General features: G+C 45.6%; 1 protein-coding gene and 1 long non-coding RNA gene across 5 annotated transcripts in view; one reads left to right on the top strand and one right to left on the bottom strand.

Annotated features, from left to right (window-relative positions):
- NCKAP1L (NCK associated protein 1 like) overlaps window positions 1-27027 on the top strand; it is a 77234-nt gene that overhangs the window by 24006 nt on the left and 26201 nt on the right. For all 4 annotated transcript variants that reach the window (XM_080989713.1, XM_080989715.1, XM_080989714.1 and 1 more), the window contains exons 11-26: window positions 180-276; window positions 2168-2277; window positions 3348-3480; window positions 4506-4587; window positions 5641-5699; window positions 8359-8504; window positions 10504-10636; window positions 11466-11585; window positions 13778-13917; window positions 15607-15738; window positions 17073-17291; window positions 17738-17868; window positions 18751-18848; window positions 19666-19759; window positions 21168-21250; window positions 21470-21550. In XM_080989713.1, the coding sequence (XP_080845839.1) occupies window positions 180-276; window positions 2168-2277; window positions 3348-3480; window positions 4506-4587; window positions 5641-5699; window positions 8359-8504; window positions 10504-10636; window positions 11466-11585; window positions 13778-13917; window positions 15607-15738; window positions 17073-17291; window positions 17738-17868; window positions 18751-18848; window positions 19666-19759; window positions 21168-21250; window positions 21470-21550 (1858 nt within the window). The remainder of the gene's footprint in view (window positions 1-179; window positions 277-2167; window positions 2278-3347; window positions 3481-4505; window positions 4588-5640; window positions 5700-8358; window positions 8505-10503; window positions 10637-11465; window positions 11586-13777; window positions 13918-15606; window positions 15739-17072; window positions 17292-17737; window positions 17869-18750; window positions 18849-19665; window positions 19760-21167; window positions 21251-21469; window positions 21551-27027) is intronic.
- Window positions 1417-4541, bottom strand: LOC308468544. The gene is made up of 3 exons (XR_013981708.1): window positions 4476-4541; window positions 3352-3489; window positions 1417-1864 (listed from the first exon to the last, which is right to left on the bottom strand). It is a non-coding gene; the product is annotated as an uncharacterized lncRNA (long non-coding RNA).

Below are 27027 nucleotides of genomic sequence, written 5' to 3'. Positions count from 1 at the left end.
GATGGTGCTTTTATTGCAATTTTCTGCCTCTAGTTCCAAAATAACTTGACCAGCTTTGGGTACTATGTATCTTGACTGAGTAGCTGGGCGTTGTCATTTGCTGCTGCTTGTGGTGTGTCAGATGGGGCATGGGGCAGCTGTCATCTTCATGTATGAACCTTCCAGCGGTGTCTTGACAGTGGGCAGCTGCATCGAGGTCGGCGCCATTTCCTGAGGAATGCTGTACGGGAGATGGAGACCATTCTGGCCAATGAGCCAGGGCTTTTGGGGCCAAAGGCAAGTAGACAAGAGCTGGGAATGTGGGAGAAGACAGTCTTGCATGCATGATGTGTTTGAGTTGGGCAAGTGGGCAAACACACGTGTGTGTGTGTGTGTGCGCGCGCACCTCTATGCATTTGCCTGTGTAAGTGTGCCTGGGAAGAGGAAGCCAAATGTAAGGGTGTGTATATGTAATGGTTCCTAAGGGGGTTGCTCGTGCGTAAGCAGGTGCCTATCTTCTTGGCTGGGTGCAAACACCTGGCTGGGCTCCCAAAGTGAACCTCCTCTGTCTGGACAGCCACTCGCCCGTGGCTGACTCAATCGCTGGCAGAATCTGTGAGTGGGCGTTTCTTAAACTTTTTTCAGCAAAGAAGCTCTTTGACGCCTAGTCTCCGCCTACCCTCTCTGTGTGAAAGCCTCCCGCGCAGGGAGGGCGTGGGCAACGGAGGACCTCTAGTCTCTCCGCTGGTCCCAAGCAAGGAGTCATGGGATCGCCTCGCCACTTCCCCCACCAGCCCCCCTTCTCCACTGGTGCTACACTGATTCTCCTCCCCAGAAGATGGGTTGCTTCTCCCAATCCCTGGATGCTCTCTGGAATCCCTCTGGCTTTTGCGCTCCCCCTCCAGTACTGATGGCAGTTCCCTGACAGTATACATATTTATTACCTGTTAATTGAAAACAAGCAATTATAGATCGATTTTCAAATCAAAATAATGAAATGTTAACATAAAACCACAGCGTAAAAACAGTGCAGAACCAGAAGAAGGTGAATTTCAATCTGAATAATCACAACCATGCACCTGACGTTAAACTCCAGCCAAGCCTGGGTGAACAGCCAAGTCTTCAGCTGACACTGACAACTCATCAGTCTTGACCCCTGTCATAGCAGGGAAACTGTCCCAAAACTGGGGCACCAGCACTGAGGACCCTTTACCCCATGTTGCTGCCAAATGCTGTGTTGACCTTGTATTTGAGTCTGACTTGATACGAATGTGGTCCTTACCTATAGTGGCTTATTTTTTGACATCATACAAAACCACAGTAGAAAGGGGTAGGGCAGGAAGGGTTGTCCAAAAAGCAGTGCCTGTTTTTATCCTGAAATTCATGTAGTTTCTGCCTCTTGAGAATCAAAGCTTTTACTAAAAACAAACCATCATATTTCCAGCTTTCCTGGTTGCTTTATCTTTATAATGTATCTGAGCAGTCCCAAGGGCATCTACAGCAGTCACTACAAGCCAAACTATATGCAGCGGGTTGCAACTTTTAACCACCGGCTGCTCCAGTCATGAGTAAAATGAAAAGTGCGATTTAGATGGCAAAGGCAGCTCCCCTCCCCACTGCTTCTCTTCCTTCCAGCAGGTTTTCTTCCAGTCAGGCAGAGCTTGAGGGAAAATGGCACTGAGAGTTTCCAGGACGGTATGTGTGTGTTGCGTGTGTGAGGAAAGAAATCCTGTATAGGAACATTTATGTATTTATAGATCTATGTAGATCTATTCCATGCATAAGTATTTATGTTTCCAGTTTTTACCCTTCTGCTTTTCTCATCTTTGCATATTGATGGTCCTCTCAGGTCTCTCCTATTCCATGTTCCCTTTCTCCTTCATCACTACAGTAGCAAAAGGAAAATTTGAAGCACAGGAAAATGTAAGCCAGAACAAGCTGCAATCAACAAATGTCATTAATTTGCATGATGGATCTCCCCCCCCGCCCCCCCGCCCCCGTTTTAGGCTTCTCATTATACAATACACAATTCAAGGACATCGGCTAAGTAGAACAGAATAGCTTTTTAAAAAGTTAATGTGCAGTGTTGGGCCATATTGAACATCCCTTTCTTGAGTTGGCCTTACTGATTTGAAGGGAGGGAATATTTGTCTCATAAAGTCCCTTCTCCCTTTCCCCCCCACAACAGGCTGTTTATGTCTTCATGGCCTTGTCGTTCTGCCGTGATGAGGTAACCTGGCTTTGCCGACACAGTGAACATGTTAGCAAGAGCAAGTACCCAGAGGAATTCACTGACAGGTACTGATTTGGGTGGTTTTTTTGCTTAAACTATTTATGAATAATCATCATATATACACGTGACCCTGAAACACAAAACCAATACACAAATCATAATTACATTCCGATATTAAAAAGTTCTATGTCTGCATCTGTTCTAGAATTAGAGTCCAATTTTCCTGCCCCTGAAATGTCTCTTTGTGTGATGTTTTTTCTTTCCCACAAATCTTTTTATGACATGTACTGATCGGGTGATTTCCAAGAACGGGGGTGTGGCTTGAAGATGGGGTGGAGGAGATGGATGCCAGCATGTTGAGCACAGATGGATCTTGCCCCCTCTCCAGTTCTTGACCATGTAGCGCAGAGTGAACCCGTGAAAAGGAGGATGCAGCTTCTGTACCCCTAAGAGCTGGCTAGAAGGGGGGATTACAACAGTTCTCCTTGGTCTCACATTTTGGGGCAGTGCCATGTGAGAATGGAGGGAAGGGAAGAAGCTAATGCTTGTCGGAATTAGGTAAAATTCCTCTGGCATGAACTTGGGGAGTATTGTATCCAGGCTGGCAGGTCAGAGGTGTGTCTTTGTAGGTGTTAACAGCCAAGGGAACCTCACACATACAGCATACTAGGACACCGAGTTCATAGAATCACAAAATTGTTGAGTTGGAAGGGACCCTGGGGATCATTGAGTCTAACTCCCTGCAATGCAGGATTATGCAGCTGCCCATACAGAGATCAAACCTGCAACACTGCCCTTACCAGCACCACACGCTTAACCAACTGAGCTATCCTCTCCTTATATTTCATCCAAAGTCTCATCTATCCCCCCTTCAATGGCATTCTGAAAGTTAGTCTTAATCTCCTTTTTTAAGAAGGCATTTGGGTTGTAGTTGGCTGCTTTATTTATTGTATTCGTTTATTAATCTGCTGAAATGATTCTGTAGGTGTACTGTGGGACTGTGTGTTCTTCCTCGCCCCACTATTTTTTGTGTTCATTTTTTTAAAATTCGTCAGCTGCCTTTTTATAAGGAAAGGTGGGGTTCCAAATGTTTTAAATAAGCCAACCAATGTTCTGTCCTGCCTCTCAACAATAGCTACCTGGCTGAGCTGCTGTTTCTGATGGAAAAGCTCCGTCGCCTCGTCCGACGGCACCAAAATATCCTCCAGCGCTACCATGTGCAGTACTTGTCGCACTTCGATGCCCAGGTGCTCAGCAGCATTATCCAGGTATGGGAGCTGCAAGGAAGGAGGAAGACGTGTGGTTGGTGGGATTATGGGTGGTAGTATCTAGGAGCTCCCAATTCCAGTGAGATTCCTTAGTACCAAACAGATGTGAGAAAGGAGAGAATGGACAGAGAATGATAAAAATGCTACAAATTAGGCATATATCAGTGTTAGGGGTGCATGCTTTGCATGCAAATAGTTCTGGCAATCTCCAGGTTCCCAGATCCCATAAGAATGGTAGGGTTGGAAGGGTCCAAAAGCCTCATCTAGTCGAACCTTCACAATGCAAAAAGAGCAGCTTTTCTCAACCCAGTCCCCTACAGATATTTTGAATTACAGCTCCCTTCAGCGATGATGGGTGTTATAGTCCAAGAACATCTATTCTGGAGGGCATCAGGCTGGGCAAGGCTGAAATGGACCAACAGGCTGGCATGGTATAAAGCAGCTTGACACAGTCTGCTGTGATGCTGTAGAACAGAATCCTGTTCACAAGGCGGGTGCTCGCATGAAGTAGGGTGAAGCAATTTGCCCTGGGTGGACAGGGCAACCCCTGCTCCTGCTGTTGCACCACTAACAGCCGTGCCACAGCTTCACCTGTGCCACTGTTGCTGCCACCACAGTGCCCTTGCCCTCAGCACTAACACGCCCTCACCCCTGCCATTGTGTCATGGTGGCAGTGTGGACACAGCGGTGGGGCAGGGAGAGGTACCAGATCTGCTGGGGGTGGGGGCAACACGTTTTTGCCTACGGAGACAAAACATCCCAGGCCTCCCCACAATTCACAAGCCAGAAATTATACAAGAGAACAAAGGGGGCACTCTGGGATTATATCCTTGTCCTGAGGCCATCATTTCTTGAGCTTATGAGTAGCCTCACTGCCCAAAGACACTCAAGGGATGTACAGGTTTAAAACTGGCACATCAATTCATTAAATAATCACATTCACTGAAATCCATTGCAAACAAGCTACTGTATATAAATGCAAATAAAGCACTAGCCTCGTCTCTGAGCCCTATTGCCTCTTGCAGGACCTGACCGTGTGCCCTGAAGAGGAGTCTGTGATTATGTCATCCTTTGTGAACTCACTCTCATCCCTAACCATCAAGCAAGGTAATTATTGTGTCAGCTGGAGGTTGCTATGGATGGATGTGGGCATTTTAACCCTTCCTGTACAAGAGTAACTCAAATTGAGTGCCAAGGGAGGATTAGGCTTTGTGATTGGAATATATTTGGCAAGTTGTGCATAATTTGTGTGGTTTTTTTGAATCCTACTTGTGTTAGCAGTGGGGTGGGGAAAATCTTTCTGGCTGAAGGAAGCTCTGCCGGCTTTGGCTTCTGAGAGTTGACCCCAGAGGCTGACCCACATTCAAGGCTATGTGTGGATTTGACAGGGTCCTGATGAGTCATAAAGGTCAGTGGTCTCCCCATTGGGGATTAAACCCCGGTCTCCCGTGTGACAAGCAGGGATACTTACCACTATACTAACGAGGAGTTGACAGGGTCCTGATGCCTAGAGCAAAGCTGTTGGCGTTTGGTGTAAGGACAAGTTGTAAAAGGTAAAGGGGACCCCTGACCGTTAGGTCCAGTCATGGATGACACGGGTTGCAGCGCTCATCTCGCTCTACAGGCCGGGGGAGCCGGCATTTGCAGACAGCTTCCGGGCCATGTGGCCAGCAAGACTAAGCCACTTATGGCGAACCAGAGCAGCGCACAGAAACGCTGTTTACCTTCCCACCGGAGTGGTATCTATTTATCTACTTGCACTTTGACGTGCTTTCGAACTGCTAGGTGGGCAGGAGCAGGGACTGAGCAACGGGAGCTCACCCCGTTGCGGGGATTCGAACCACCGACCTTCCGATCAGCAAGCCTTAGAGGCTCTGTGGTTTAAACCACAGCACCACCTGCGTCCCATAAGGACAGGTTGTAGGTGCAAGTAAAAACGGAACCCACTGCATCCCAGAACAAAGGGATGGTACTTAAACTCCTTATAAACTCCTTTAGACAGGGCTGTTAGAAGGCAAATCATTTTTCTAGGAGGAGGCCTGTCTTCCCACTGCATTTCATCCTAAATGTTCTCATCTGTAAGGCCTTTGAATTGTGGGAGAGACCCCTGTGGCTCTTTCTAGCAGCTTTGCCTCTGTTAAATACTTTTCTTCTTTGCAGTTGAGGAGAAGAAGAAATTTGAATTTTCTGGGCTGCGGCTGGACTGGTTCAGGCTGCAGGTAAGATTCTTTGCCAGGATTTGCTCCCCTTCCTCTTCTGCCCCAGCAACATGCCGGTGGAGACCTGTGTGTCCTGTGCAGTGGGAGACCTTGCTGCCTCTTAGGACTTAGCATGCTGCCTGCTTGGCCGAGGGGCTGGGGCATCTGGAGGGGATCACAGTCAAACACATAGGGGAGTGCTGGCTGGTCTTGGTTATCCCCATTTGAAATCTATTTTTTCCTAGAAGTTGGGAGGAGGAGAAGCAGGGAAAATTAGCTGCTTAAGGAGAGAGGTATGAAGAGGTAAACAACAGACAAAACAAGCTGCCCAAGTCTCCTCCTTCCCCATGTATTTAAACCTTTTCCTGCTTTATCTGTTGTTGGTGCTGGGAGACTGCAGATGCCCCATGGAGCCAGGCTGCTCTCATGCGGGAGGGCTCTGAATGAGGTATAACTGTGAATCACTCTGACATGACAAACCTTGTGTTGCAGTTCGCACACTGAGTAAGTAGGGGCTAAAGAGTCTTTTGCCTGTGCTGCTAGCCTGGAAATACATAATTTTATTTTTATTTATTTATTTATTTATTTGATTGATTGATTGATTGATTTATATACCACCCTTTATCTAAAGAAGCCAGGGCAGTGTAGAGCATTAAGAACATAATTTACAGAGCATTTTTAAAAAAGTAATACAGAGCATAATAATAGATAGCATAATAATAACAATCCAAATAACAGCCCCCCCCATCTAACAGGCCATAGATTATTTAATGACCAAAGGCCTGTGTAAAGAGGAAGGCTTTCACCTGGGGCTAAAGACATGTAACCATGCAAAGTCTAAGTTGTTGGCCCTTCAGCCTTTGCCAGCTTCAATATACATCCCTGTTAGGTGCATCAAGGCTGCCCAGCCTTTGTTTGAAGACCTCAGGTGACCTTTCTATTGACAAATGCTGTTCCTGTCATCAAGAAGCATTTCTTGATGCTTCAGCTAAAGTTCTGTCTGTCTGTTTCTCTCTCTGTTTGTGTATTCTGATTTATCTGGTACATCTATGGTAGTGGATTGGCTTTCTGACTTCTGCCATTGTCTTAACAGTGGCAACAATTAAAAAACCTCCAGTCTTTCCTAAATTCAGTTGCCAAAAAAAAAAAATGCTTTGGGGGATATCCAAAGGAGTGGTACAGTACAGTTCAGGTGCCCCTCAACTTACGTGCAGTCAAAGGAATGTGCGGCACCGGGAAATAAATAATTCAATTCAAACCGAAAATGGTGGGAGAAAGCTGAAGAGTCCTCATAACTTATGAGGAGACCCACCCCGAGGCCCAAAGAGGATGTCAGTGAGGCTGGAGGAAGCCCTGAAGAGACTGGGGGCGCAGCGGGGCTTTGCTCAGGCTGCCCAGCCTCCCTGCCTGACAACTGATGTGCAGGGTAGCTGCATGTCCACCAGCCTCCTGCCGGCCCCAGAGCTTCAGTTCTAGTTGTGGATATTTTGGGATGCAGTATTTTTGGTATGTATTGGAGAAAGAGCGGCAGAGAGGATGTGTAGAGGGTGCTCCCCACTTCACATGGTTCCACTTATGTATGCAGAAGCCTCCATGTAAGTGGGGAGTCCCCTGCATAGCACTTGTCAGCTTGGTTGGGGAACTGATCACAAATTCCTGGGATGAGCATGGGCTCAGAGGCATCCCGTTCTTTAACACTTAACATGTGCTTGCCTGGCTAAGTCGCTGTTTTGGACCTGCCTCTTGTTGGTGGATCTCAAGGCTCTAGTAAATAACAAAAGTAGATTCCACATTCCTGAGGTCTGAACCTGCATATTCCATAATGACTGAGTAGCATTAGCGTGTGTGTGTAAATGAGCCATCACAGATTAATTACTGCACGTACAATTTTACTGTTTTTTGATTAACGCTCAAAATGTAATATTGCTCATTTGAGACAGTCACATGTTCAGTTGAGAAGAGTCAAGTGTGTGATCAAATTATGTACATGTGTATGTGAATTGGCCCTGTCACTCTGTAATTTAGAGCAATCTTGCTGTTGGGGCTTGTCAACCTGGGAAGGTAGCCCATCCAGGAGAAGAACAACTCTGATCCTAAACCTCTGCTGCCCAGCGGCTATCCTCATTCATGAGAAAGGCTTCGGGGGTAAGCCCCAAGGAAAAATCCTGCAAGAAGATTCCCCAGGGAAAAATCCATACCCACTGCCTTGTGGGACATGTTTGGGAGAAGACTAAGGAGTAAACTACACAAATCTTGAGTCCCTAAGATGTTTGGATGGCCTTTTGTATGCCTCCTTCCAGCAACTCCTACCGTCCAGCTGGTACCAAATGTGTTACTCTGCTTTCCTTTGGACTGTATCAGTAGGGCCAAGAGGTCTTGTTGTCTGGGCAGTCCAGGACCTCTACACACGCTGCCCAGGCTTGCACCCTAGAAAGGTCACTTCAGTGTTGCTAACACAGCAAAAGTAATGTGGAAGGCAGCAATTACAGGTTGCTGGTCTCTACAGCCACAGCAGGTGCTGTGATTCTTCAGCAGTTTGGCTTCGCTCCTAAAAACACCCCATTGTCTCGAGACAGAGGGATGCCAACAACAGCAATGTGCTACTCTCAGTGTTTAGGGTGAAGTGTCAGAGAGCGTGGGTTCTTTCTCCCAAGGAATATCTTTTTTCCCCTTCCACTAGGCATACACCAGCGTTAGTAAGGCTCCCTTGCAACTGCAGGAGAATCATGACATTGCCAAGGTGATGAATCTCATCGTCTTTCACACTAAGATGCTGGACTCTGTGGAGGACTTGATGGTCGAGACATCGGACCTCTCTATATTCTGGTGTGTATATGGCATGGAGGAAGGGAATAGTGACAGCAGAGCAGATTTGGGGCACACAGGGTGGAGCATGTCGGCTAGCAGAACACATGCATCCTGGCATAAAATATTTCAGTCAATGCATTTAATTTGCATAGTTGTCTGGTTTGGTTTTACATGGCAAATGTTGGGAGTTTTTTTGAAGGGAAGGTTAGAAAATAAAGGCCCCACCATAGGCAGGTTCTCTGGGTATAAAGAATGAAGAAAAGAGGGTGCCAATTCACACACCCATCCTGGCTGCAGTGTGGTACTGTTTGTTGCCAGCTCAGATTGTGCTAAGGAGGTGATGAGCAAGTCTGTGAAATGGGTGTGTGAGTTGAGGAGAGTTGAGAAAAATAAGGAGAAGGGACTAAGAAAAAGGAGGAGATAAAGATGAAAATGGTGGCACAGAGGTGTTTGCAAAAAAGGAGGGAGTGGGAGGCATGGGAATGGTATTGGGGATGAAAGGAGGGATATGAAAGGGTCTGCAGAATTGGAGAGAATGGTGGCTTCATCATTGGGCAGAAGGGGAAAAGGGTGCTTCATAGTTGCAGCACAAGGTTGTAGGTGTGTGTGGAAGAGGGGTTGCACAAAAGGAGTGGGAGGAGGAGGCATGGACATGGGGATGAAGGTGAAAACTGGTGCATAGCAGGGCCGCAGAATACGAGAGAAGAGTGGGTTTAGAAATAGGCTTGGGAAGGTGAAAAGCCAGCTGAGTAATTGCATGACATGGGAAGGGCTTAATGGGGGGATTACACAGGGGGCTTGGTGAGCAGAGCGGTGATGTGTATACTGCTTACATGTCTGGCAAACAGGTTGCAGTGTTTCAAAACTTAGGACACGAAAACATGTGTACACTGAGAAGCAAGACTTCTCTCAAACCAGAGAACTTCCTTTAAAAGGAGAAAGGAGCAGGGCCTGGGGAAAACCACTCAGACCACTTCCTAAGCATGGGTCGAGCAGAAACTGCCCAGACCCTTCCTTTCTAGGCATGGGAGAAGTGGAAGTGTGAATGAGCCCTCAGTGTAGACCATCGTGGAGTAGGAGAGCTGAAAAGAATGCCAAGATGTTTCACATCTGGCAACCAATGTGCCCCTTTGGATTCAGATAGTACTTGGGTAGACGAGTCTAAAAAGCCCAGGACACAAATTTTCACAGCCCTCTAGCGACTATGGTAGTTTATTTACCAGAAGTAATGTGTTTAGGAAAAGCCTCCTAGAAGGCTTAGTTTGGTTAGAATTGAGTACAGTGGTACCTCGGGTTAAGTACTTAATTCGTTCCGGAGGTCCGTTCTTAACCTGAAACTGTTCTTAACCTGAAGCACCACTTTAGCTAATGGGGCCTCCCGCTGCCGCCGTGCCGCCAGAGCACAATTTCTGTTCTCATCCTGAAGAAAAGTTCTTAACCCGAGGTACTATTTCTGGGTTAGCGGAGTCTGTAACCTGAAGCGTATGTAACCTGAAGCGTATGCAACCCGAGGTACCACTGTATACACTTCCAGAGTTAAATACCTTACCTCTGGTAAATGAGCCACGTATCCGCTAGAGAGCTATGAAAATTTGTGTCTTGGGCTTTTTACACTCGTCTATCCATGTGCTATCTGAAACCAAAGGTGTGCATTGGTTATCAGACATGAAATTTTTTTCCAGCTCTCCTACCCCCCTACCATGATTTCTCAACTTTTAAAAACCCATGTCCCCTTTTAGCTAACTTTGACATTCCATACACACACTTTGAACCTGGCTTCCTTAATTATTTTATTTGAGTTTTCTGATGGATTGAAATTTTGTGACTTTTAATTATTTACAGTACTTACCGGTACTTTGTACATAATTTTTGAAAACACTCCTTCCCCACCCCAAAATATTTATATGCAATGCTGAGATCAATGGACTTGCAGTCTTACTCTGCGTAAGGCAACTTCATGTGTGCCATTGATTGCTCCCGCTTGCCCTGGTTCATGACTTCTCACTTCCTTTAACAGTTTCTATGTGCGCCTCTTGGAGAAACTCTTTGCATCCACCATGGAGGAGCCATCAATGTTGCGCTATTCCATTGCTTTCCCGCTTCTGTGCGCTGACTTCAGCCATGCCTCCCACCCATTGTGCCCCGAGGAGGTGCGTATGCATGTGATGGGGAGGGCAAGGAGAAGCAGCTGGAGCTAAAAGAGCAAAGACGCCAAGTGTCAAATCATTGAGAGTGCCCTTACTGGGCTTATATGAGTTCGGCTTTCATGCCTTGTAGTCAGAGCTGGGTCTACTTTGAGATAAAAATGTCAAATCCTGCACCAAAATAACCAAAAAAACAGAACTTTGTCCACTGTATTCATTTATGTAAATGAAGCTTATTATTTGGATAATTTATTCTGTGTGGGTTTGAAAATACAGGGCCAGATTCAAGTAACCTGGTGTACTAGTACAAGGACTCCCATGAAAGCAATGGGACTTTCCCCGCTCTCCTCCTCCACATTTCCTCCAGAGGGTCAGGAGAACCCCCAAATAGCATGGGGAGAGGAGGGGAAATTGTTCCATCTGGCAAGCAGAAATGCTTTTGCTGACGGAAAGATCATAATAGTGTGGCGCTGAATTCCACCCTTACTTTTGTTTAATTTAAGCTGCAACTTTCTAGGAAGTAAGCGTTACTGAACACGGCAGACCTTTCTTTGGATTAAAAAACGCATAGGATTAAGCTGGTAGGCCTGCAGATTTATGCTCACTTTACTCAAGAATAAATCCCACTGTCGGTGGACAGAGAGCTTTGCACTACTGGAGGCTACAGTGACAGCAGGCCTTTGGAGCACCCTTCTTTTAACCCTGTCTTGTGACAATGAACAAGGACAGTGCCCACTCACAGCCTCTGAGGGGGCAGCCAGCAGAGACTTGCAGCAAGCATGGCACCTAAGGCTGCCTTGTAGATCTCAGGCGCTTCTTTCTTTTCCTGGTTCAGTATCCTCATCTGCAGAGCTGTGCCTTGGGTCTGTGCAACAATTTCCTGGAAGAGATGGCTAAACAGGCTTGCACTTGTATCCTGGATGCCTCTGCTGAACAGCGCAACCTGAGTGAGCAGGTAGGAAGCCAACTTCTTTATGGACGCTGGGCAGTGGGCATCGGAGGCAGATCTGGGACTGGCATGAAGAGAGTGGGGAAAGTGGCAGTATCCTAGTGGAGTTCTGTGCAGCATAGGATAGCGCAATCACTATTCTGTGATTGGAGCATATGGGGCAGGAGACAGGGAAAGATCAGGCAGAATGTATGACTAATTCAGCTTGCCAGACATTTCCTGGGCATGTTGAACGCAGAAATGATGGTTGGCCAAAATGGAATGAAAGAGGGAAACTCAGGTAGATTTGGAAACTTGAAGATATCTTGCACTTTGAATGACAAGTTTGAATCCTCCTGTTTTATTATTGTGTTACATTTATTTCCCACCCAATGCAGCTCACGGTAAAATCCAATGTCTCATAAAGAGGCAAAACTACAATAAAATGGTATAAAAATCATATGAGAGCAGATAAAAACAAAAAAAACTGCACGGATTGTTGGCTTAATGAATCTGGTTTGTTCTTCCTCTCTGCATGAGGCCTGTGTTATGTACTTGTTCTTGGCTGATCTGCAGAATGAGCATTGATGTGCAAAGGATCTTACTGGCATAACAGGTTGATAATCCAATCTCTTCTAGAACACATTCAAATAAGCATCAAAAGCAGAGTTAAATCTTACAATCCTGGTTGCAGTCTCTTGGGCAGGACAAAGGAATGATAGGATTTGATTTGATATTCCACTTTTCCAATAACAAATGTTGAGCTCAGAGTGGCTCACAATAATCATCATAACATTGCAATCACTGTATTATCAAACACAGTTGCATATGAACGAAGCAAACAACAACAGCAACAAATTCATTAAAACAATTAATACAATTCAATACTGTCAGGGTACAGTGGTACCTCTGGTTACGTATTTAATTCGTTCTAGAGGTCCATTCTTAACCTGAAACTGTTCTTAACCTGAAGCACCACTTTAGCTAATGGAGCCTCCTGCTGCCGCCGCGCCGCCAGAGCACGATTTCTGTTCTCATCCTGAAGCAAAGCTCTTAACCCCAGGTACTATTTCTGGGTTAGCGGAGTCTGTAACCTGAAGCGTATGTAACCTGAAATGTATGTAACCCGAGGTACCACTGTAAATGAAAATATCGGAAAGAGCTGCTGAGCACAAGCCCTGTGACAGATGACATCTTCTCTCTGGGAAAGTGCTTCCATCTTCTGTCAGTGCAGCAGGCAGCACTCTCCCAGGCAATAAGATCCTCCACACTTTTAATGGAATGGAACCCAGGGTGAAGTTATGCCAGTGAGGCTGTGTAGCTATGATGAAAGAGGTTCACTCAGTTCTCAGTGGCTCCTGTTAAGTCTTGGATAGTTTGGGAAGGAGCAAAAACTGCACACTTCCCTGGCACTGAGAGAACACTCCCACGCGCAAGAGGAGTTCACTGTGACTGTAGGCACAATGCAAAAAAGGGGGCAGCCAGAGTGAGGAGTCCGCAAAGGATTTATCAGAATAACTGCCTTGTACAGATTCCTGGTGAGCAGGGACCATGCCTGGCTGTTGAAGCAAGGATTGCCCAGGGAATAATTTTTCTCCACCCCCACCTCACCCCTTCTACCCTTGTGTTCTGAACCACAGTCCCCAAGGAGGGCTTGTGCAAGTGATTGGGTGCAGGGTTACCAAAAATGGATGCCTAGAATGCCAGAATAGCCAGTTCTAGCACTTTATTAAGGAAAGATGTAAACTTTTATAAGTTTACAGCGTGCAGGGCCTCACTGGCTTTACAGACATAGGAGGGGCACCACAGCAGTGAGAGGTCCTCGTGACATGTCTGCACCCAAGCAAACAGGCCTTATGCGCAAAGCAGCATATGTCAGTTTCCCCAGAACTTCCCATCACACCTGGCTGGTGAGGCCGTAGATGACAGCTATCCAAAGCTTCTCCCAAAGAGCCCAGCATCCCAAGCAAGGCCAAAGATAAGCACAGCATCACAGCAAGCCAATTAGCATATATCAAAGCAAGGAAATGTAAATATAGACAAGCTCATTATTTCAACAACTGCCAATTATTTTGGGGGTCATCTTGACTACCAAGATGGTGTTTGCAGGCCTTCCAGAACATTTCCCCTTTGGTTCAACACACCTTGTGATTTGCAGCAGACCCTTTCTTAATACCCCCACCCACACAAAGCCCCCTCGCCTCTTTTATGTCTCCCAGCTCTTACCCAAGCACTGTGCTGCCACCATCAGCAAGGCTCGGAACAAGAGGACCCAAAAAGCATCGTCCAAGAAGGGAGAGCCAGAGAGGGACAAGCCTGGTGCAGAGAGCCACCGGAAAGACCGCAGCCTGGTCACCAAGTAAGGCCACAATGAACCCATGCAGCACGTCATGGGCAACGTCAATGCTTAAACGTCTTCATACCAGCACGATTGAAGCCTTACGGCAGTGTTTCTCATACTTGGGTCTCCAACCGTTGTTGGACTACAACTTCCATCATCCCTGACCACTGATCCTGCTAGCTAGGGATGATGGGAGTTGTAGTTCAAGAACAGCTAGAGACCCAAGTTTGAGAAACACTTCCATACGGTTAAAACAGGACCGAGGGTGCACTTAAAATGATACCACCCCACCAGTCAAGCATGCAAAGATCTGTCTGGTGGTGAGCATGGAAAATGCCATTAATCCTAGGTGTTTTGCAAGGTGTTTCTATGCTCTGGCTCCAACTATGGGGTGGGTCAAAACAAATGTTGTGTGGAAGGTGCATGCTCTCACATCTCCTTACGTTCTGGAGTTTTAACTTAGAAAGCAGTCGTGGCAGTTCCATATTTTATTGAAGCAATGGCTGCAAGAGAGGGGATGTCTAAACTTCCCACCATTTTTCCCTGGCTGAAATTGCTCGCTGACCCGAAGCTATTCATAATTTCAGAAATAAAAGACAGCCATAATATGGTATATGTATTTCCTGCCCAGCAGGGCTAATAGCAGCTTTGGAGAGGGGAAGCTTGGTCAGGAAAACAGTACAGGGGGAAGGGTTATTTTTCTGCAGTGGAGGAGGGATCCTCGAATGGGTTGTTGCAGTTCTCTGCAAATTAGGCTACTGTTTCCACCCAGGGTGAGAGGATGACATCCCTAGTTCCTTCCTGTCCACCTTCCTATGCAGGGCATGTGGGAGGGTCCTCCAAAACTGCTGCTCCAATCAAAATTGGAGCATTCCTGGCCCCCACCCCAGCTTCTTTTTGAAGTTTGTTTTAAAGTCAGAAGATCAATCACGTCTTATTTTGCCCTTTAGTTGTAGTGGTAAATAAGGCTAAAGCAGCCAGAGGTGGACAATGTTTCCCCTGCACATGGCAGAAAGCTTGCCTATAGCTATCCTGCCCCCCACCCAAAAAATGTGGAATATTCTCCCACAAAACACTGCACGGTGGTGCCATTGCAGGGTCTCTCGAACTAGAGACTTGCCAGTCAGAGGTGGAATGAATGAGCTCCAATTTTCCCAGCAGTGAGGTGCAAGTCTGACACTGGGAGCATCCATAGTGTTTGTGGGGTGGGGAGCTTCCCTGAAGGGAGAACTAGAAAGGTGGCAGCAAGATGTGATTTTGGTGTCCTTAGGGAACCAGAGGACGGAATGAATGGGAGGACCCAAACCAGCTACAATCTGTGTTTTTGGGGTGGAGTGTAGGCTTGGGAGAGTGGGTGATCGATAAACTAATGGCATTTTATGCTTTAAATGACTTGCTGCATGTTGAATATTCAATATAATTGGGCCTGTTTGACCAGAGATAGGGCATTTTGGTTAAAATAGGTTGCATTTTCATATATATACTGTGTGTGTAAACAGACATGATCAGAAGAGCAGGGGATGGGAAGACAGCGTATCCTACTGCCCCTCCTTCTGTCCTTGGCTCTTACATCTGACCTGCGAAGTGCTTCTGGAGTTGGACTGATGAGGTTCTCGCCTGGCCAGTACTTCTCTGCCTCCTGCAATCCAGGCAGTTGGTATCAATTGCTCTAACCCACTATCATCTTCTCTCCACCCCCACTTCCAGTCTGGACAAGCTGCACCTGACACTGACTGAGATCTGCTGGAGCCTGAACAACGTGACCAGTTTTGCTGTCTTTGAGCACACTGTGACTCCAGCAGAGTACCTCAGCAGCCAGCTGGAGACACGCCTGGGCAGGTACAGGACGTGAGGGGCGCAGCAGGAAGTGATGTGGCACTATTCATTATGGGTCTGTTCTCGAGAAAAGCCATAGAAGTACACAGCTATGGTGCATGTGCTACAGCTTTTGCTCAGTAGTGCCGATTATGTGGGATAGGCAGGAAGGTGGCAGTGGGGTGGATTTGTTAGATATGAACACCTGAGTCTTGCTTAATTACACTGATGTGTAATTAAGTTGGCTGCCCCCAAAGTCCTGCCGCTGTCCTCTGTCCCATGCACTTGCTTCTGTTGGCTTGGTGCTTCAGTCCTGGTGACTGCATCTCCTGAACATGAGCTGGTAAGATTTCACAATTTGAGCTAGCTGACCCCGTATTTAGCAAAACTTAACTTAATCGGCAAAGCTGTTGAGGTTAGGTTTTGCAGCAGGTTCTGACAGCAAGCTTTGACTGCCATGCCAGAGGCGAGAATTTTTGCCATTTACCATCTAAGCCAAAGGGTGTTTCCTCTGGGAACTGCCTTCTGCTCTTTTAAAATGCCCATTCAGTTACCAACACCTACTAGGTTGCTCTCTTCCCCTTAGTAATGACATAGTTATTTTGATAGTGAGGGCTTTTTAAAAGAAGCATGTATCTGTTGTGAAACTCTTTTGATTTGTCTTTGTGGAAATATTATGGGTAACAATGTATTGTAGGTGTTTACATATTTTACTTTTTGTTTCGTCATTCTTTGTGGCAAAGTGCTTATGACTAACTGTATGGAGAAAGAGCAGTCAGCAAATCAAGTGATTGCTGCAAAGATTAAAGTCCCAGAACAGAGCTGGCAGGATCACAGCGAAGCACTTGATATTCTCATCACCCTGACAGGAGCTGGGCTGGGCTCAGTGCTGGCTAATTAGTTGAGCAATGGGGAGCAGATGCTCAAACTTCGCTAATTTTCAAAGGACCACTATTTCCCCCAAAGCAACAGCATTCAGTCCTTGCAGTTCTCCCCATGGCTGCTTCTTGGCAGCCAGCTGGAAAACTCAGGCTTGTGTCTCCTTCACTGGCTGCACTTATGTTTTTCTCGTACTGCCATCTACCTCACCCCCCGCCGCTGCCAGTAGAGCACAGATTTCAGTCCCAAACATCCAAGTAGATATGACCTGTCTTCCTTGCCTGGAACATCACCTGATCCTCAGTGCTCATTAAGAAAACAAGCTATTCAGCATGGCACTACATATTGGGAAACTTTAGCTTGAGAGGTAGGCAGAGTGATGAACATCAAGCTGCCAACTGTGTAGGGGCTGTGGTGTTTAGGTGCTTTTTTCTTTTGGCCAATGTACATCCAATAACCATTCACATCCCCACCCCCAGGTCTTTGGTGCGGCTGGCAAAGCCAAACCCAAGCTCCCCAGAACTGGCACGTCCCTCAGAAGCGTTGGCAGGTGTGCAGGCCTATACCACTTTCCTGGTTTCACTGATGCATCGCATAGGTCTGGATACTGGGCGCCTCCTCCGCAACGTGCTTCTGCAGCAGACCCAGCCCCTGGATGCAAGTGGGGAACAGACCCTCACCACACTCTATACCAACTGGTATGTGGCTGGGAAAATGGAGGGGCTGGTTGGGGCATTGTACTGTCATAGTAGGCAGGACATAATTTGTTTCAAGACCCCCTAGGATGAGCCCCTGAATCTGCTTTAAATGCCAATATTTCAGATATTAATGAAGAGAGTACTCCTAAGTATATGCAAAGAGCTTTCCCTAAGCACTGAGCAGCCTCACTCATGCATATGGAAACAAAGGCTCAGCAGATATGGCTCAACTCTGTCATCTCTGTCTCTCTCCTTTGAAAAAAGGTTAGTAGCAGTAGTAAGAGAGGCAGGTAGGTGTCAGGTAGTTGTTACTCTGGGCCAAAGTCCTGTTTAAGGAGGTTTTCCCATAGGCATGGCTCCCCTCCCCCACCTCCTAATCAGCTGACTCCTCCAGCAGCATTTTGTTGAGCTAAATTATATCATGTTTCCTTTGCTGTCACTCCCAGGTACCTGGAGTCACTCTTGCGCCAAGCCAGCATGGGTTCCATTGTCCTTTCCCCATCAATGCAGACATTTGTCAGTATACCCAAAGAAGGGGAACAGACCTTCAGTGCAGAAGAGTTTTCTGATGTTTCAGGTAGGTGCTCACACACCCAGTTTGGGGCACCCAAGGCTTAGTTGCAGTAGTGGTTATTGAGCTGAATTTGGCAACAAGACTGACCACAGTGATGCCATGATGAGTGGTTATTCGTCCAGGAATGGAGAGGGGTGGGGTCATGATCTCACTTTTCAAATACCCAAGTGCCTGTCATATAGCAAAGACTTGTTCTTTCCCGCTCTAGCCATAAGGACTAATGTTACTTTAGGAAACACCTTAACGGTAAGAGCTGTTTGACAGTGGAACCATTGGTGATAGGCTCTCCCTTGCTCCTTTGGACAGGCATCTGTTTATGATGCTCTTGCATTGTGCATTCCTGCATTGTGACAGTGGTTGGACTGAACTGAGTGCCCCTCCAATTGTATGGTTCTGTGACTTTGCTACTCAGTAGAAGTCACAAAATCCATTAGCAAGCCCATTTTATTATCTTGGGCAAACAGTCATGTGGATTATAGTGGATGTTTAAAACTGAAGAAGCAATCCATAGTAAGGTGTGGAGAAGCAAGTAAAGGAGGATAGAAGCTGGAGCTCAGGAAGTTGGAGGAAGCAGAGAGTAATCCTTATCTGGCTGCCAAAATATTCATGGTTAGGATTTGACCTGTCCTGAAAGGAGTGTTCAGCCAAACGGAAGACGGGGTTTAGAGGAGCCAATGAGAGCTTGAGATGTCCTGCACAATGCAGAGAAAGGTGAGCAAGGCCTCTCAGTTTGTCTAGCTGGCGTAGGCCTCTGTTGCTGCCTGCATAATCAAGAGAGGAACCAGCACTTGGCAGACATCCACAGGGAACAGCAATAAAGAATTGGCCACACTGTGGCTGCTGCTAGTCTGCAAAGTATGCATTTACCTTTTCCTCCCTCTGCAGAGATGCGAGCCCTGGCAGAACTCCTTGGGCCCTACGGAATGAAGTTCCTAAGTGATAACCTCATGTGGCACATCACCTCGCAAATGGTGGAGCTGAAGGTATGAAGCCGGGAGGAGAAGGGAGCTTGCTGCAATTTGCTGTCCTGCAACTCAGCTCTGCCATATAGTGTGAACAGTGGTTCAGGGGCACTGATTAAAACAGAGCATCTGAGTGTTATAAATGTCTTTTTGTTTTGTGGGAAGGAATGGGCAGGTTGGAGCTGGACTGCTTTTGTCAAAAGGAGCTTCCGTATGTCTGTGCCTCTGTTGATTCACATGCGTCAGTGGAACCAACTGATTTGCTGTTTGCTGTGCTACCGCTGGGTTCTCCTGTGCGACTGATCCACAGGGTTGAGGGAGTTGGTCACCCACTGATGAGAGTACAATCCTGGTGTGCAATGTGGTGCATCAGGCACCACTCAGTTGAACACTCAAGGCTATCCTTTGTTGTCAACCAATTGCTCAAGGCCTCAGAAGGAAGAAAAGAGAGTTGTCTATCAACCATGTGCCTTCTCATCCTAGTTTCTGACTCTGAAACAAGCTCTGGAGATCCTGCTTCCTCAGCATGTCATTCTCTTGTATAGCCACACCCATTTCCTGTTTCCTGTGAGTGGGCCTTTACAGCCAAGCAGACCATAGTCCCTTCTCTTGGCTGGGGAGTGTTTGGGGCCAGAAGGGTGGCAGCATCAAGCTCCTTCCCTCTGGGTTGACGGCCAGGGAAGACACACGTGTCCATCACCTCTCTGACTGGGCTGCTGTTCCTTCATGGTTGGCCCCTTGGGCTCAGCCCCTATCTCCTTCCCCTTCCACCTTCTCTCAGCATCTTGCCACCTCTCACCACCACCTGTGTGATAGAACTTTATTTTCTTCTTTTTAGAAACTAGTGACAGAGAATATGGATGTACTGGTTCAGATCCGATCTAACTTCTACCAGCCAGAGCAGATGGCCGCACTGCTACCCCGCCTAACTGGTAGGTGACAGGCAAAGGTTACGCACAGCCTCAGTTCTTCTGTTCTCTGCTCCAGAAGCCACCAAGCAGCCACCTGAATGGCTAAATTTGGAGTGAAGCAACAGCTGAAATAGTCCTTTGCTGCTTGTGAGCAGCGATTTTTAAAAAGCCATTGCAAATAGGCAAAGGAATTCTCATGAATGTAGGTTTGTATAACTCAGTAAAGTTAAGAACAGAAATGAAAATAGACATGGTGCTGAACAAAAGACAAATAACGGAGAAAGGGATAGCAGGGGTGTTAAATAAACTGATGATAAGCGACAAAGAAAGAATGATAAGGAAAATCCAGATTAAATGGGAGCAGGAAGGTATGATCCTTCCAAACACAGCTCAAGAACTGATGAAGAATATAAACAATATTAAAATAGAAAAGTATAAAGAATTAAGTAGAAATTTTTTATTAAAATGGTATAGAACTCCGGCACAAATGGCGTATATAGTGAAAGGGTTTAGTCCCAAATGCTGGCATTGTTGTCAGGAAAAAGGACTATATTTACACATGTGGTGGGAATGTAATCTGGTTAAGGAATATTGGCAAAAGATTATAATGGTAATTTCTGGATTATTTCAAATAAACATAGAAGTTAATAGGGATTTGTTATTTTCGGGAATACTGGGAAATAACAAAGTAAAGAGTAATAAGCAAGAGTTGTACAAGATTATGATTCTAGCTGGAATGGCAGTTATTGCTTTGGGATGGAAAGAAAAGGCCAAATGGAATATGGAGAAAAGGAATGATTATGTTTTTGAATACGTACAATCAGAAATATTCGCACAGATAGTGGCAGAGGATAGATGGGAAAATAAATGCCAAAGATTCACAAATAAATGGGCATTTTACAGGAACTGGATAGAAAGAGGGGAAGCCAACCCTAACATACAAGCTCGAATGAACAGACTGTGTACATGGATGAAGGAAGGCCTGACGGGGGGCAGGGAGGGCTGGAGTGGGGAGGGAGGGGGGGAAAGTAAACCAGATGGTATTTTGAATTGAATTTGTTATGTAAGCCTTTTTTTCAGAAACCATATATATTAATGTTATGTAGTTAGGCATTGTAGTATGAATGAATTTTGTTCTGTATTCTTTGTTTTATAGAATATATATAATAATGTTATGTTACTAAGCAAATTTAATAAAACAGAAAAAAAACTCAGAAGTTCAGAAAACACTCCAGAAGATGTAGCGCTGTAAGAATGCCTGCTCAAAGATCCAAATAATGAAACCACATTACACATCCCTACTGGGGTTTCTGTCCTAAAGTGGGTTGGACTGTACTGTTTTTCATAGAATTAACCAAGCAAGTTATACACACCCAGGAATTCTGTGGCTGCTAGAAAATTGGGACCAATAACCATGTGCTCTCCACAGCCGCCGAAAATGTTCTGAAGAGGATGACCATAATTGGGGAGATTCTGTGGTTCCGGTCCCTGGCACAAGAGGGCCTTCAAGAGGTGAGTGATCGCAAATCTGTGTGTATGTATTCCCAGCCACACCCAGAGCAAAAGCATTCATTCCTGCTCCTTGATTTCCTTTTGATCATGCTGGATGATAAAGTATAATGGTTTTATGCGGTAGGATTTATGGGAAGGGAAGGCAATACCACATTATAGCAAGCAAGAAGAATCAGCACTTCTCTGTTGCATCACTTCTTGCATTCTGACTCTTGGCAGGTGTTCACCAATCACTGCCCTTTTCTGATGGGCCCCATCGAGTGCCTGAAGGAATTTGTCGATCCAGACATGGACATAAAGGTGAATTTAACTCTATTTGGTATTAAAAATGCCTGGGAAGAGTCTGTTATATAACTTAGCTTCTGCCAGGTGAGTCAGTTCCCCTGTGTGCTTCCTGAATGCTACTGTGACAGTAGCCTTGGTTCTTTGAATCCCACATTCCCAGGCTTAGCATGTCTAAACTGTTTCTCTTCAGCCTCTACCTGGCCCCAAACGGTGTTCAGATGGTGGGTTCACATGTGGCATTATCTTGGGTGGAGGTAGGGAACCATTATCAACCCTAGGGCTGCATTCCTTTTTGGTGAGCCTTCTGGGGCCCACATGGCAGTGGAACAATAAATGTATTTTTTTACCACTTTTCGGGAGGCTTGTGTCTTTGCACACTCGCCCATTCCTCTCTATCCTCCACCCAGGCAAGCAAGAAGCATGAAGCCAGGCATAAACACCCAAGGAAGATTCAGAAGAGGGCTGATAAGGGGTGTGGCCTCAGGAGTGTCCCCAGAGCCAGATAAAGAGGCTTCGGGAGCCACAGTTGGGGTCTGAAGCTCCCCCTTCCCAATCTAAGAAGGGACAGTGAAAATTAATGTGTGGATTGAAGGACTAAATGAAGTAAAGTCATTGCTGAGTACGATGGGAAAAGCTGCTTGCTGCCAAAACAGACTTGATAAAGAGACAGACATAGCATTCTATTTTCCTGCCTGGCACATGTGCTAAAGCACGCAACTAAGGTGCAGCTGGGCTGCTCGGCATGCTCTCCAGCTGCATCCCTCTTTCCTTACAAACTTAAATGTGCTCTAGTTACAAAATGATGGAAGTTCCTAAATTATGCTGAGTCCCCAGACTTTCTTCCTTGGTCTGTGACACCTCCCTCCTCCTCCTCCTCAATAAAAAGGGGTAGAATGTGAATTGTAATTTGTTTAAAAAGTGGCACAGCGTTACAGGCCTCCTAATCAAAATGTAATAATGTTGGCATGAAGTGAATGGCACTGGGAAGCGCTATGGTGTGGAGCTTGCCAATTAAGCTTGGGTGACCTAATATGATTCCATTGGAGGCCCTGCACAGGAGTCCGGTGGATCCATCACCTTAGGTAATTTCAGCCCAGTTCTGAAGGCTCAAGGTTTAGGATTCATGCTGTGCCATCATTCTGGTTCCACATACTCTGCATGGCTGAACAGTTTACATTGAAAGCCATTGCTGCAAATAGTAGGGAGGGGTTGGGGAGCAGAGGACATAAGCTCATCTCTCTGCATTAGTCAAACTGTTTGAGTCCTCCTCTGCCTCCATTTGAGGCAAGGGTGTATCTCTGTTCCATTTCATTTATCTATATGCCACTGTGGGGACTGGTTGTCCTCCCCTCCTAGAAGCTCTGATCTGCCATGGTGTGGAGTATCCTTTGACATGTCCTGACTTAAGCGTCTCATTCATTGTTGATTGCGTCATGGCATTGAGGTTGCAACCTTGAGAGGCTCCCGCAGAGAGTGCCATCTTGGTGTGTGATACGTCAGTTGCAGACCCCTCCACCCCACTGCAGAGCAGGGGTACTTGTGGAGGTCTCTGGGTGTCGGATGAGCAAGTTGGTCTGCTTGCGGCCCAGCTGCAGGGTTGGGGCTCCAAGAATAGCCAGTATCCTCCCTTCTGGCTGGTTCTGCTGTTACTATGCTTCTAGCAGTTGCAAGGTGCAAGTGGAACAAAGGAACATAGGTGAGTGTCATATGCCAATGCTCGTCAATCCTAGTTCAGGATTGTCTTCTCCGACTCTTGAAGGCCACAGGCAGAGGTCTCTCTCTGCCTGATACCTGCTATAACTTGATGACAGTGGTGTTGTCTATGAGCCAGTTTACAACAATAGGAGCTGTGTAAGGCAGCCTTCACAAACCAGGTGCCTTCAGGATTCTTTGGACTGCAGCTCTCATTGTTGAACTTGCCCTGTTTCTCCAGGGGGTGGGAAGGTCAAGGGGCACAACATTTACCAAGGTTGGATTTCCTTTGCTCAGTGCAAACTGTGCTTGAGTAAACCAGCTGAAATTAATGGGCATGACTAACAGGTGGGTCTACTCAGAGTATAAGTTGGTTGGATACAACTCCAGGAAAACAAGGACTGAGTAAAAGGCCTAGGTTTAGGGCAATCCAGGTTCCTTTCATGGGTGACAATTTCATGGGTAGCTTTATCTGGGCTGCTTCATGAAATTCTAGATGTAATTGGAACCTCTGGAAATCGCAAGGAGCATTGAAGTCTGTACTAAAGCTGGAGTGGGGAGCCTCACCTGTGCTCCTCTAGATGTTGTTGGACGGCATTTCCCATCAACCCTGGCCGTTGGTCATGTGGGCTCAGAAGGATGAGATTTGGACTATAGCATGCATGCTCCTGCTAAAGGCCATGCAGCTCATGTTTTATGGAGATACTGGTATGGTTGAAAACTACTTCTTAGTCATTTGTTTACGAACTTTCTACCCAGATTTCTCTTGCTGCCTTGTGTGACCACGCCAGGAGTTCTGGCAGTTTGAATTCCCCTACTGCATTGAATATGACGTTTGCTCTGGGTCCTGCCACTAGGGGCATCTGTTCACCAGAGTATTTGGCTCCTGTGCCATCCCTTTCCCTAAGGTCCATGAATAACCATAGTTTAGAGGTCCCGGGCCCTAAGGAAGTCAGATTATCCTCCACCAGGGCCAGGGCCTTCTCAGTGATGGCTCCGACCTGGTGGAGTGCTCTATCCCATGAGACTAGGGCCCTGCAGGATTTAATCTCCTTCCACAGGGCCTGTAAGACAGAGCTATTCCACCTGGCTTTCAATTTGAATTTAGCCTGATGTTTTATTCCCCTCCCTCCCCTCCCCTTTTTATGAAGATTACCTGCTCTGGAATCCCACAGCTAATTCTCTCCTGGCTTCCAAATAGGACTAATTTAGCCAGCTAGCCCTGGTGATCACCTGATTTTTATTGGATGGATTTTCCCCTAAATTGATTTTTTAACTTTGAATTTATTGTTGTTCACGCTTTTATACTGTATTTTATGCTGTTTTATGTTGTATCACAATTAAGGGTTTTAAATTTGTTGTTAGCCGCCCTGAGCCTGGTTTTCTGAAATGGGAATGGTGGGGTATAAATAAAATATTATTATTATTATTAAGCTACCTCAACAAGAGCAATAGTGAGGCCAGGATGTGTGTGGAGAATGTCCATGAGGAGGCTAATGAGTTCCTAGGCAGGGCAGTTAGGGCTCTCTACCTACCCAACTCTGCACCCCCCCCCGCCCCGCAATGCAGCCTGAAAGTTAATTACAACTATTATTAGTGGTGAGGCCCTGTGGATGAATAGAGAAGACTGATTTGCATCCCCAGCCACTTGCAGGGGAAATGGTATTTTGGATTGTATCAGAGAGATGGTGAACATCTCTCCTGAGCAGAATGACAGCGGGGGCACCAATCAGTCTCTGTCTGGAGCCATCCAGAACAAGAGAGACACAGGCTTGTGGGAAACCAGAATCATGATCAGGCTGTTTCCTTAGGAGTTGGTTCCAGCAGACATGGAAGGCCCTTTATGCAAGACCAGGGCCAACTATTACAGGCTGGGGGGGTGGTATGGTGAGAAGCTGGGGGCGGCAGCTGTTAGATTGGAAGCCTCCACTGATTCCAAGCTGACTAGTGTGAGAAGGACATGGCCAAGTGACTGGAAAGAATGGGGCAGTGGAGAACCTGTGTGCTGCTGTGCAGTCCTTGAATTGTGAGAGTGGGGCAATGGAGTCTTAGCCCCCCTTGGGAGGGCATGATTTGGCTAAAACTGGAGGGAGGGAGGCAAAGGGACTTCATTAATACACGCACACACCCCAAGTTCAAGCACTGGTGATGTGAAAAGCTCCAGGAAAAGGACAAACACAAAGTGATTAATTTTCTGAGGTTCTTTTTTTTTTTAAAAGATATTTATTAAAGGTTTAATAGTTATAGAAAAAAGAAGAAAGAAACAATAAAAAGTTCACAATACATCAAAAATAAAGGAAAAAAACAAAAAAAACCCCCCAATACAACAGAACAACAAAAAGAAAAAAAAAGAAAAAACATTTAAAAAACACATCCAATATCTCTATATCTCTACCTTTCATTTACTTGTGTCATCGACCTCCTCACACCTCCCTTTTTTGTATTCTTGTTCAATTAGCTATTTCAGCAAATCCTTTCCATCTTTCTTAATTTTTGTTCTATAATTTATCTTAACACAATTAACCTTAAATTTCCACTTTGACCCATTAACAATCTATTTTTACTTAATTCTTTATAACATTTCTGCTAAAGCCATATAACTTCATTCCAGCATCTTTCTTAACATTCATTAATTTTACAATATTTCTATAAATAAGCTTTATTTTTTCCCTTTTTTAAAAAAAAGATATTTATTAAGATTTTCAAAATGTTACAAAACAAAAACAAAAGAAGAAAAAAGTACAAAAATAAAAATGGCTAAAAACAACTCAATCTTTCCATTACTTATTTTTCATTAGCTTATTTCCCGGACCTCCTCACGCCTCCCTTTTTTGTATTCCAGTTCACTTTGTTGGTTCAGCAAATCCTTACCCTCTTTGTTTATCCTAATCTTTAATCTTAAAATATTGTGACGTTAAATTTTTACCTATTAATAATCCATTTTTCATATTCCCTTATAGTATTACAGCTGAAAACCACTTAATTTCTATCCAACATCATTCTAACATTCATTAATTTTACAATGTTTCTGTAGATAGTCCTTAAATTTCTTCCAATCTTCTTCCACCGACTCTTCTCCCTGGTCTCGGATTCTGCCAGTCATTTCCGCCAATTCCATATAGTCCATCATCTTCATCTGCCATTCTTCCAGAGAGGGGAGATCTTGTGTCTTCCAATACTTTGCAATGAGTATTCTTGCTGCTGTTGTGGCATACATAAAAAAAGTTCTGTCCTACTTTGGCACCAATTGACCGACTATGCCCAGGAGAAAGGCCTCTGGTTTCTTCAAGAAGGTATATTTAAATACCTTTTTCAATTCATTATATATCATCTCCCAGAAAGCCTTAATCCTTGGGCACGTCCACCAAAGGTGAAAGAATGTACCTTCAGTTTCTTTACATTTCCAACATTTGTTATCGGGCAAATGATAAATTTTTGCAAGCTTGACTGGGGTCATGTACCACCTGTATATCATTTTCATAATATTCTCTCTTAAGGCATTACATGCCGTAAACTTCATACCTGTGGTCCATAACTGTTCCCAGTCAGCCATCATTATGTTATGTCCAACATCTTGTGCCCATTTGATCATAGCAGATTTCACCGTTTCATCCTGAGTATTCCATTTCAACAGCAAGTTATACATCTTTGACAAAATCTTAGTTTTGGGTTCTAACAGTTCTGTTTCTAATTTTGATTTTTCCACCTGGAAACCAATTTTCTTGTCCAAGTTATATGCCTCCATTATCTGATAATAATGAAGCCAGTCTCGCACTTTGTTTTTTAATTTCTCAAAACTC

This window comes from Podarcis pityusensis (assembly GCF_964106645.2).
Source record: "Podarcis pityusensis genome assembly, chromosome: 2".
In the NCBI taxonomy this organism is placed as follows: domain Eukaryota; kingdom Metazoa; phylum Chordata; class Lepidosauria; order Squamata; family Lacertidae; genus Podarcis; species Podarcis pityusensis.
The sequence above is the reverse complement of the archived record's forward strand: the minus strand, read 5'-3'. Positions and strand labels throughout refer to the sequence as shown.